Source organism: Solanum stenotomum, chromosome 2, assembly GCF_019186545.1.
Source record: "Solanum stenotomum isolate F172 chromosome 2, ASM1918654v1, whole genome shotgun sequence".
In the NCBI taxonomy this organism is placed as follows: domain Eukaryota; kingdom Viridiplantae; phylum Streptophyta; class Magnoliopsida; order Solanales; family Solanaceae; genus Solanum; species Solanum stenotomum.
This window is the reverse complement of record NC_064283.1, coordinates 67124102-67136479: the sequence shown is the minus strand read 5'-3', so window position 1 is coordinate 67136479 and position 12378 is coordinate 67124102. Positions and strand designations below refer to the sequence as shown.

Below are 12378 nucleotides of genomic sequence, written 5' to 3'. Positions count from 1 at the left end.
TAGGGTTTTGGAGGAAGAATGCAAGAAAAGAGAAAGGAGGAAAAAGCTAGATTCGTCGTCGTCGTAAGGAATTGCTTGCGAATTTCGCCGAGGATTCAATCAATTAAGGTATGTGAGTCTATCTCAACGTTGGGTTCGTTCACCCACGTGTCAAGCATGTTTGATTCAGCGATTTCATCTCAAAAAGATTGGATTTTGAATGTTATTGAATGTGGTTCTTGAATTACTTTCGTTCTTGAACATGAGTTGAGTTTTAGGAGTTCTTTATGATTAAGTTGTTAGTTCTTGAGTTCCTTGAGTTAGATCCTTGTGTATATTATTTGGGTACATAAATCTAAAGTGAAATTGAGATAAAGAATCAGATTAATATGATTTAGGATCAGAAAACGAGAGCAAAAGTTCGTCAGAATTTTGCCTGAAGGGGGGCTGGCGCGACGCGCCCCAGATGCGCCCGAAGGGCTGGGGCACCACGCCAGCAGTGCGCCAGATTTGAGCCCCAGTAAGTTGGGGATGGCGCAGAGCGCCCGGGATGCGCCCAAATCATCATTTTTCATCAGTTTTCCGTCGTCTAGCCTATTTAAGTTCTTCTAAAGTGTACTAACACTTTCCATTGATTCTAACTACTCTAAATGACTTCTAAACATCTAGAAATCATCCAGAAACATAAATCATAACCTTGAATTCCTAAACTTCAAATTCAAGGAAAGTCAAGAGCCAAGTCTAATAAGTTCTTAGAGTCTTTTCAAAAAGTCTTTTGCAAATGCTTTTAACTTTGTTTTAAGACTTAAAGTTCAAGTTGAGTAAAGAGTAAAGAGTAAAGTTTGAAGTTCATTTCTTCAAAAGTATATGGGGACTAAATATTCCAAAAGAGATTTAAAATGTTTTCACATTTAAATAAGAACGGAAACTGAGATTTCCAAAGAGCCTTCGGGCTAGTTTTCAGAAAAGAGTATTAGTTTTCTAAATGAAGCAAGCAGGGAAACTGAGATTTCCAAGATAGCCTTTGAGCTAAGTTTTGAGCACTAATCTGAAATCACAGAAGAAGTGTGTTTTTAAAATATAAGAGCTAGTATATTTTAGGAGTAGTATTGAGCACCGAGCTGGGGGCGGGCATAAGTTCAGATAACTCACGTCTCCATAAAACCATGTAGCCATCATGGGTAGAAATGGGTCATACTTTTTAGATGAACCCCTTTCGACATAGACTAGTGGATCCATTAGGCAGTTCAGGTCCTATGCCTTTGGCCAGGTATAGGATGCGCTGGCAGCGTGAGGTAGATCGTTGTATCATCACTATAGCTCTTAAGTGATGGTTGTCGGTTAGAAAAACTCCCACAGAAGTTATTGTATTTTTATATACATCAGTTTATTGTACTTTTAAATTCATCTCAGAGTTATTTGTATCTTGCATACACACAGAGTTGATATCATGTTTTTAAACAGCTTTTCTTTATATTGCACTTGCTTTTAAACTACTTTATATTGAAATGAATTCAGTCATGTTGAGTTGAGTTGAGCCAGTTAAGTTCTTCAGTTTCTCTCAAATTCTTTCTAGCCTATGTTATTTTAGCTTTCCAACTCGCATACTCGTACATTCGATGTACTGATACCAGTTGGCCTGCATCATATCATGATGCAGACACAGGTAACTAGGATCGGCATCCCGGCGCATCGTTGATCCAGTGAGCAGTCCAGAGTTTGTTGGTGAGCCTCCTTGCTTTCCGGAGGATCCATTTCATTGTTTTCTAGTTTAGTTTATTAGGATGTTGTGGGGTATGTCCCAACATCCATCTCAGTTGTTATTAGAGGCTTCATAGACAATCAGATGTTAGTCCTTTGAGTCTTGTCAATATCACCACTTTTGGCCAAGTTAAATGTTTAACTTTTAACATTCTCAGTTATCTTATTATTCAATTCAGTTAAGTGTTATTGTCTTCCGCTGCGTTAAGTAAGCCAGGCCAAGGGTTCGCTTGGGTCCAGCAATGGTCTTCAAGTGCCAGTCCCGCCTAGGGTGTAAGCTCGGGGCGTGACAAAATCCTTGGCGAAACACCAACTTTCTTGATCGATCTTGATGAATTTGCCCCTTTTCTCCTTCTTCTTTTCTCTTCTCCTTTCTCCTTAGCCCTAGCGTGAAATCCCAAATTCTAAAACTGGCTAAAATCTGATTTTACTCATATTAAACTCCTAAAAACAGATTAAAATGATAGGGCAATGAAAAGACTAAAATACCCCTAAAAATTCCGGATTGGACATTTCCTTACTCCAACAGCCCAACTTCCAAAGGGCCTAACTCACTCATACCAACTCGGAATCGTGTAAACTTGGCGGCGTTGGAAAGATCATTCCAAGATCTTTCCAAACATACCTAGAACTACACCTATATTATCCTGATCTAGGATTTAAGACCGTTTAAAGTTGACCAAAAACTTACTTTAACTTGCTTAAAATTTTCCAGTTCTTATGTTTAAAAACATACTTGGCGGCGTTGGAAAGATAATTCCAAGATCTTTCCTACGGTATCTGGAAGTACACCTAAATCATCCTGAGCTAGGAGTTATGGTTGTTTGAAGTTGACCAAAAACCCAATCTGAACATAACTTAACAAATTTCCAGATTTTTATAGTCTTTCCAAAAATGACTATTTCCAAATTTTTACTTCTTTCTAGTTCCTTCAATTAGCGAGATGTTACAATATTCCTTTCCCAGATCTACTAGGACAAAAAAATCTCAAGTCTGATGATAACAAGAAGTTCACTCAAATCATTGAAGACACAATATAAAGCTTGGGACAGGGAGGCAAACCAAGTAGCAGATGGTTTAGCCAAGATTGTCTCAACATTACAATTGAGACGGTTACTCCTACTTACTTAACGGAACCTGTGAAAGCTAGAATAGTCTGTATAGTTGTGAGTATGAGGAGTATGATGGCTACCATAGTTGAAGCTCCTACCTAAGGACTACTAAAATAATTGTGCTTCAAATTTGCCTTCATTCTATTCCATGGTTTTTCACTATATTCAATTGCTTGTTTGAATTCCTCATTGTAATAGAAGTCAGGATACGGCGTGACCCCATTTCCGATTGTGTTGAAGAGGCTAGCCATGTTTTTGTCATCTCCCATCAAGTTCACTATGATTCCTTTTTGGCGAAGCAAATTCACATATTTTCTGAGTCGATAAGATTATCCATGAAAACAACATAATGACTGAAATATTTAGATAATTGTACATCAGATGACTGTTGCTCATAAGCAATGAGATTTCACAAGAGGGTTTCCGTATCACGTTCGATTGTCATCAATCCACTACTCTCAAACTTTATATCCAATAAACTTGTTATATCACTACCCTGTGCAAAACTAACTCCAGCTTCGGAAAGCTCCGTTGCATTTGGCATAACCTCACGAGTGCAATACGTTTTGATTTTTTTCCCTGGGATTAATCTTATTCCATGAAAATATGTGTAGTAGATGAAGTAAATGTTTGATATTTCCAATATTATAACATTCCGTCTCGCTAAATGATGACCAGGTCCTTTTTAGCATGCCACCAAAATTGTTATACAAAATTTTCACCAGTACTACCAATGATGATTCGTTAACTTGCTTTGTCATGGAATGAAGCTTGTTGACGACAAAGAAAGGAAGTTGGTTTTCTAGTAACATCAAGTCTCTAAATATGTAACTTGCACGATTATTAATGATAATCCTGGCTCCTCCTTTTGGAATCATTCCACAACGCTCTCAAATAAACTCAACTACAAAACAACCGTCAAGCAACAACATTGAGAGAAAATCATAATAGCCTTGCTGTTTTATATCTTCGTGACACTTTTGTGCTTCCTCCTTTAGTTTCTGCAATTCACTAATGCAATTATTCAAATCAAGTCCCTCCTCCCGTCCAAGAAATCGTCGTAGGTACAATAGTTTTTGCTCTTCCATTGGCCCATGTCGATCATTTGTCTTATGGTAAGGATTAGGGGTGTACATGACTGGGTTGGTTCGGGTTTTTCAAATATCAAACCAAACCATTTGTGTAAAATTTTTAAATTTATAAACCAAACCAAACTAATAAAATTTGGATTTTTTAGGGTTTTTCAACTTCGGGTTGGTTCAGGTTTTTCAAATACCAAACCAAACCATTGTGTCGAATTTTTAAATTTATAAATCAAACCAAACTAATAAACCTCGGATTTTTTCAGATTTTTGAATTTTTTCGGTAAAGTTTTCATACAAACATATAATTAACTTGTGCTCCAAGTATTTCTTTAGTCCAACCAAAATACAATTATCTAAGGTGTTTCTTAAAAAAAATAACACAAAATATGAGATGAGTCATATACTAATAAAAAATAATAATGAAATCATCATATAAAATAAATATTGCAAAGTCATAATGAAAATGATCATAATTTAAAAGTACTAAATCATGCTAAAATAAGTTTAATAGGTATTAGTTACATTACTAAATATTTAAGGAAAATTAAAATTAGATTATGTATTTTATTTGTCTAAACCAATGTAAAACTAAAGAACAAATATTCAATATTATTGTCATTCTTAGTGTTGAATTTATTTTCTTTTTGCATTAGTATTAATTTGATTTTGATTTAAGTTTTATTATAATTATCAACATCTATGAACTATAATCTTTATTGGACTATTCCGAATTCTAAGTTTTAAACTTGTAATAATATATTAAAAGATAAAAACTATGAAATAGTATAAGAAATATTTTAAAATTATATCAAAGTAAATATTTTTATGTATAAAATACAATTTTAAAATTACATATATAATGTCGGGTTGGTTTGGTCTCGGGTTGGTTTTTTTTAGTTAAAACCAAACCAACCCAAATATAGTCAGGTTTTTTTTTCAATACCAAACCAAGTCAAACCAAACCACTAGTCGAATTTTTTTTTTCTGTTTGACTCAGTTTGCGGTTTGGTTTGATTTTTGGTTCGGTTTTGTACACCCCTAGTAAGGACCAATAGAGACCATCTTTGGTGTATACGCATCTGGATTTGATTCACGTAGCCACCCATTTACTTTGTATATGATAGACGATTCAGTAGATGAATTGTCTAAATACTTAAGAAAATTACCTATTATGTTGTTTGTCTCCTTTATCTCCAACAAATCATGCTCTTTCCTCCTTTCTATCTGTAACGGAAAAGAGTAAGAAATTTAAAATGTTTATTACATATTCTTTTAATACTATCAACTTTGTGTTTTAGATTGGATATATCTATATACTTAAAATAAAATAAAAAGTGGTACATGTATACCTTCCTTGTTTAACAAATTATAATATGCATATTTATCCTTTTCGTTAACACGATGAATTAAAAAAAGTAATCTTAAAACTGTCACGTGACTTTAAAAACGTACCTCATTTATTTCAGTTTCAATGGAGTGTGACATCCCTGTTTCTTCAACGGTACGTAATTCCTACAAAAGACACATTCTTTTTAATTATAATTCATAGGAGAGGCAGAGTTGTACGCCTGCTAGTAGCGTTATGAGTTGAGAAACTAACAACACAAATAAAAAAAGAACACACAAAATAGTAACCAACAGAAGTTGTAGTTAATTACTCCTTCCCAATTGATTTAAATCCTAAAACTGCCTTACTTTCCAAAATGAGATTTTCTATCGTTAATTTGAATTAATTAAACTTTAAAATAAACTAAGTATATCAAATTAAACACGGAATGAGAATAATAAAATAACGATAACTAAGAATCTCTTATACAAAATGATTATCCATTTGAGTCATGCCCTTCAACTTGAGGTGTAATAATAAATTGATAGAAACAACGAAAAAATGCAGAAAATTGCCTCTTTGGTTTGGCTGTTTCTTCTTTTGTGTTTAAATAAACTCATAAATGGTGTTTACCAATAATCACTTATTCATATTATATGATTATTAAAGTCCACTTTTTTTTTTTAATCACTTATTCATATTATATGATTATTAAAGTCCACTTTCTTTTTTTTTTGTGTATACATATCTTTGAAGGTACGAAATTAAAAAATTAAAATTTGAAATATTTCTCAAAAATATTTTTTTTTTAAAGAGAAAAAAAAGAGAGAAGAGACAGATAATTGAAGATAGTATCTAGATACATGTCAATGTTAGATTCGATCGTTTATTTTATAAAATTTATATCATATCAATTTTTTATTATTTTATTTTACATCATAATTTGTGGTTTAGTTAATTGTTTATATTTTTTTTGTTAAAACATTATGATAGGGAAGATGTGTAGGACACAAATTAGGGTAGAATATTATTAGGTAAGAGTGCGACCATACTAGTAAGTAGGACTGCATTTTCTTGTTACCCTTACTCGTAGTCATAGGACTGTACAGTCTTGTAGTTTCTTAATTATTCTTTGATTTTTGTTGCTATCTATGATTTCATGTAGTTCAATTATAATATTATTATTGTAGTAGCGTTCTACTATACTGTTGAAAATATATCGAAAATAGCCTCTTTATCTCAACTCTAAGGTAGAGGCAATGTTTGTGTACACTCTACCTCCCAGATCCCACTTTGTGGACTACATTGGATATGTTGTGTTGTTGTTATGTAGGAGTCACAAGTAGAAGTTAGAACACGATAAAGTTTACTTTCGTAGAATTTTAATTTGATAAAAGCTATCTAGACGCTTTTACAAATTAAAAAAAGTGATGAATCAAGAAACATGAAAGACGACAATAATAAAGTTCTATTCCGCTATTTTACATGGAGTGATGCAAAAATATGGAGTTAAACAAATTGAAACGAAGGGGCTAAAGAATTGGGTCTACTAAAATACATCTAATACGAGAAATTTAAATCATATATTAAAAGAAAGATATCTAATATCTTACAACTTACTAATCAAATTAATAAAATACCTTGTAATCAATATAAGTAGCATATTAGTAGGTTTAGGAGATGGAACTTTAGGTACAATTGAGACAATTACTGCTTACTTAATGAAATTTATCTAGAATGTTGGCTATTAAATACTTATATTATATTATTACCGTTAAATATAATATAGTGACAATTATAGTATTCTCGCAAAATTATTTATTTGTTATAGTGTAGAGGATGGGATGTTGTATAAGACATTTAAAAATTACCTGATTCAAAATGGACTAGTTGGAGTGTACTTGAGTTTCTTCTTAAATTCTTTTGCTTTGCTCAACTTTTATGAAGGTGAAGGAATATGAGAGATGGTGAATATTAAATTTTATATGGGTTTACTATATATAGTTTAATTGCAAACCTGCCTATATTACTAACATGAAATAATGTGCATTTTGAGAAAAGTATCTTAGAATAAATAAAGTTTTAGTATCATAGAATAAAGTGTATATAGATATTACATTTAAGAAAACATATCATAGAATAACACTTCGAGTGTGTGTTCAAGCCACTATTTAATCTAAAATTTGATATCAAGTATAATGAAAGAACAACACATTTAGGGTGTGTTCAGTATGATGGAAGATTTGCTATTTTTTCTGAAAAATTTGTGAGTTTCTTATTTATTTTAAATGTTTAATAAATAAGTTGACATATAATATTTTGAAAATAATATCTGTATAAAATCTAAGCAAGCACAATTAAGGTTGGCACGGGGATTAAGGATGTGAGGGTAGTGGGGATGAGGACTATGAGATTGGTACATAGACGTATTCAAAATTTCAATAGGATAAGTGCTTTATTTTGAAAAAGATGATCTACGATATATTTTCTTAGATTGGAGAGAAGAAACCATTTTGTGTAGTTGATTTTCCTCTTTAAGAATCTGATCCAAGAATTGACAATATGCCCTGTTTCACTATACTTGCCTTTAGGGGTGGGCATTCAGTATTCGATTTGGGATTTTCAAATTTTGGGGTTGGTAATTCTGTAATTGATAGTTAAAAATAGATACCAGCTATCAATTTTTAAAATTTTGGTTCGATAATTCGGTAACCTTTAAATTAAACTTTGGTTTGGTACGGTATTCGGTAATACCGTATTGAAGTTATAGCCAATTGTATCACAAAGTTAATACTATTTATCCAATTATTTTTATTTTTTTAATGTGGATACACAATATAATAGTAGAAGATTAACAAGTAAGAGGACATTAAGAAAAACAATTGACACAACTAACTAACAAGTAAGAAGACATTAAGAAGAACAAATTACCTCCTCCTGTCGTTCTTCTCTTCCAGGCTTTGAGTTCTTTGTTCTTATTATCACTCAAGTGATATAGGGAGGGAAGTTAACATTTTTGATGAGGAAGAAAACATGATGGAGTTTTTGTGACTACATAAATGTAACTACACATATACAATTATTATACAAATTTGATATGATTTGACTATTACTTCAAAATTCAAAGAAAATTTCATGCCAAAACTAGATTGACCCTCACTCAAATTTTAGATTCAAACTCCCCTCGACATTCCCATTCTTTTGAGATATGATCCATCGAAAACAAAGTTTGTTTGTAGCAAATCAACTACAAACCCAATACACTTGATATACATGAAGTATACACTGACTATTCAATCTCCATCGACTTAAAATCACTTATAAATAGTCCTAACTTTTAGATATGAAATCTTCTCGATGTTTCTAGTCTTTTCGAAACGATTTATGTATGCAGTACATCAAATTTTAAAGAAAAAAATGCATAATTAAAAAAGAATTTTTTTTTAGTTAAATAAATCATCACCAGAAGTTTGTAACAGATAAAAGGTCATTTTTGTTGTAAATAAGTTTGCCGAAAAGCTATAAGGCATAATTATCCCTTAATAAAACCCCATGATTAACAGTGTCATGCCCCGAGCTAACCCCGAGACGTGGACACGGGACCTAGGACCACAAGTGATCCTAAGCTAACCCTGCTGGCATAATCCGAGCATACTATAAGCAACATGAATAAAATAATTGATGCGGAAGCTAAAATCATAAATAAAGAAAAGATGGGGAATACCCATATACTATAACTGAGAGAGTTTAATACCAAAGATATTAACTCATACTAGGTTGAAACTAACTATGTATGAAAGTAAGCCTCTAAACTGACTAGAAATGTTGGGACATGCCCCAACTAGATCTAGCAAAACTTAAACAAAAGACTGAAAACAGTAAGGATATCATGTCTTTGGTCCTCGGAGAATGAGGACTCACCACTACCAATCTACTGAGCTGAAGATCGAAAAATGATCTAAGTGCAATCTGGATGCTGAGAGCTTGAACCTATATCACAAGAAGATGTAGCGCAATATATGCGTCAGTACTGAAAGGTACCAAGCATAAGGATGGAGTATCGCTGAAATACATATATAACTGAACAAGCAAAAATAACAATGACATATATTTGGATATGATAGAATGCTAAAAAGTACTAAACATGACTGATATGTATGCAATGACCAACTATGACATACTGAATACTGAACATGGTCAATGCAAATGGAGTCTGACTGATTTGTGGGAGCTAATAATCACCGATAATAAAACCACATGAGCTGAATGTGGAGTCCGATGTATACGCCCCATCGAGAGGACGTAATATACCCTGCTAGAGGTATAAATGCATGCTGGCGTGATCACTAATTTGTTGCCCATGGAAGGGACTTACAACCTACTTGGCTAGTAGTTCTGGGACTATTTGGGTACGCTAAACCCTAGTCTAACTCGGTATTATGCTAGTCCCAATGAATTTAGTAGTAAACTGATTATGACTGGTTTTTCTGTAATTGTTCTAGATAACTCAAAACTAGACATGCAAACTGAACACAACAATTTAAACTGACATTGATGCATAATGATAAAGTCTGACCTAACACATGTAATTCAAGAACTAAAGAAATACATAACTAAAGAAATGCATAGCTAGGGTTCTGAAATTCATACGATAATCTGAAGAAGACGTGACATGTTGATTTGGAACACTAAAACATAGCTAAAACGTGACATGTTGTTTGGACGTTAGAACATATAGTTAAAAACGTGAATTTCTAGATCGGAACGTTAAAAAAAATAGTCTCTTCATGAAAGTCAACTGTAACTTTAGAAAATACTAGGGTTCATTCATAATCATTGAAAAACGAACAATATTTGGATCATTCTAACATTTAAAAACCCAAAATCAAGAAACGCTCAAGAACCCTAATTTCATTCATAGCATGAAATCAAGAATCGTCTGAATTCTAGGGATCTAACAGGCGAAAGGGACCCATTAGTGAAATCCAACATACCTGGTGACGAAATCTCCACGAAAAACTATCAACTAGAGATGGAATTGACTTTTCCGGCAGCTTTCTAGCATTTTTCGGCGGCGTCTAGGGTTTAGCTAGGGTTTCGGCTGCCCCTCTCTCTTCTCTCTTCTTTTCTTTTGTTTTAGTTAATTAAATGACTTAGGTAAGTTCTAGTTAGGTTTCTAGGATTTTAAATGACTAACTAAAACCCTTTTAATTTAGGAATTAAAAGAAGAGTGGGAAACGACAAAAAAACACCCTTGACTTAAAAGCTGTCCAATCCTGATGCGGATTGGGCACCTGCCAAATCTGAAAATTCTGCAAATTTTTCCTTCACGAATCTAGGGTGTTACAAACAGATACTTGAAATAAATTAATTAGCATTCAACAATAGAATTCAACACACAGTAGAATTAATGAAAAACACATAAGCTCATCAATACTACAATTGAGACGATTACTACTTACTTAGAGGCACTTGTGATAGCTAGAATAGTCTGTATAGTTGTGAGTACGAGGAGTATGATGGCTGCAACAGTTGATGCTCCTACCCAAGGACTACTAAAATAATTGTGCATCAAATTTGCTATCATCCTGTTCAATCCTTTTTCACAATGTTGAGATGCTCTTAAGCATTCGTTATCATAATAAAAGGTGGAATACGTAGTGACCCCAGTTCCGATTTTGTTGAAGAGGCTAGACACGTCTTTGTCCTCTCCCATCCAATGCTTTATGATTCCTTTCTGGCGAAGCAAATTCACATCTTTGTCTGAGTCGATAATATGATCCATGAAAATTGCAAAATCACTGAAATATTTAGGTTGTACTTCAGATGATTGTTGCTCATAAGCAATGAGATTTCGCAGGAAGGCTTTCGTCTCATCTACGACTTGAAAACAAGGGATTGTCATCAATCCACCCTCGAACTTAATATCAAACAAACTTGTCATATCACTATTATTGTTTTTTTTACCATTACTATTTCTATCCTTTGAAAAGCTAACTCCAGCTTCAGAAAGCTCTGTTGCATTTGGCATGAACATATGTCACGTTGTGTCATCATTTGATGTTTTCGTAGGGTTCCCATGACATGAAAGTATATGTACTGCATGAAGTAAATGTTTGATATTACCTGCGTTAGTTGCTATCTTTATAAAGGTTTCATAGTTATGTTGCTCGGTCATTTTTTCCAAGTCAACAAAAAAGGTAAACGAGAACACAGCTTGTATTGCCAATGGTAATTCATCATCATGCTTTGTCATGTCATGAAGCTTGTTGAGGACAAAGAAAGGAAGTTGGTTTTCTAGTAACATCAAGTCTCGGAGTATTTGATTATATATGCAACCAATGTTAGTTTTGATAATTTCGTCTTCTCCTCTTGGACATATTTCACAACGCTCTCGAATAAATTCAACCACAAAACAACCATCAAGCAACAACATTGTGCAAAATTCGTGGCTTTTAATATTGAGGCCTTCTATATCGTCGTAACAATTCAGTGCTTCCTCCTCCAATTTCTTCAATTCATTCATGCAACTATCCATATCAAGCCTATCATTTCGTTTAAGAAACCGTCGTAGGTACAATAGTTTGTACTTTTCCGTCGGACGAAGTTGATCATTGTTCTTATGGTAAGGACCAATAGAGACCATCTTTGGTGTATAAGCCCCTGCATTTGATTCACGTAGCCCCACATTTACTTTGAATATGGTACTTGATTTAATAGACGAATTGTATAAATCCTCAAACATTTCAACAAATATTTCCTTTAAAGGATCCACTTTCCTCCCTTCTTCTATCTGTAACGAAAAGAGTACGAAATCTTAAAATGTTTATTAGAAGCACTATGCAATAAGCAAGCAATTATTTTGTTTAGGGTAAAGGGGTAAATATATCAACTCAATTTTGCGATTTAAATCGGATATATGTCTCGATAAAAATAATAGTGCATATATACCTTCTTCTTTAACAAATAATGCATATTTATCCATTTTATTAACATGATGAATTAAGAAATAATAATCTTAAAACAGGTTTTTTAATTCTAAAAATATCATGTGACTTTAAAAACTTACTCATCTATTTTCTTTGTCCCTATGAGTCTGACTCAAATAAAAAAA

The 12378-nt window shown here is 33.1% G+C and overlaps 1 protein-coding gene across 1 annotated transcript; it reads right to left on the bottom strand.

The window, feature by feature from the left end:
* Positions 1-10722: 10722 nt before the first annotated feature.
* On the bottom strand, positions 10723-11961 carry LOC125856765 (putative UPF0481 protein At3g02645). The gene is made up of 3 exons (XM_049536390.1): positions 11491-11961; positions 11261-11390; positions 10723-11144 (listed from the first exon to the last, which is right to left on the bottom strand). Exons 1-3 carry the CDS (start codon positions 11908-11910, stop codon positions 10723-10725), a joined length of 972 nt encoding a protein of 323 aa, XP_049392347.1. The 5' UTR covers positions 11911-11961.
* Positions 11962-12378: the final 417 nt, after the last annotated feature.

What these genes read in the sequence shown, in the direction of transcription:
- LOC125856765 (XM_049536390.1), bottom strand. Translation starts at nt 11,910, where the DNA reads ATGGTCTCTATTGGTCCTTACCATAAGAACAATGATCAACTTCGTCCG. An exon ending in ATGATGATGAATTACCATTG is followed by an intron (nt 11,391 to 11,490) that starts GCAATACAAGCT and finishes CAACTAACGCAG; the next exon opens with GTAATATCAAACATTTACTT. An exon ending in GAGCTTTCTGAAGCTGGAGT is followed by an intron (nt 11,145 to 11,260) that starts TAGCTTTTCAAA and finishes GTTTTCAAGTCG; the next exon opens with TAGATGAGACGAAAGCCTTC.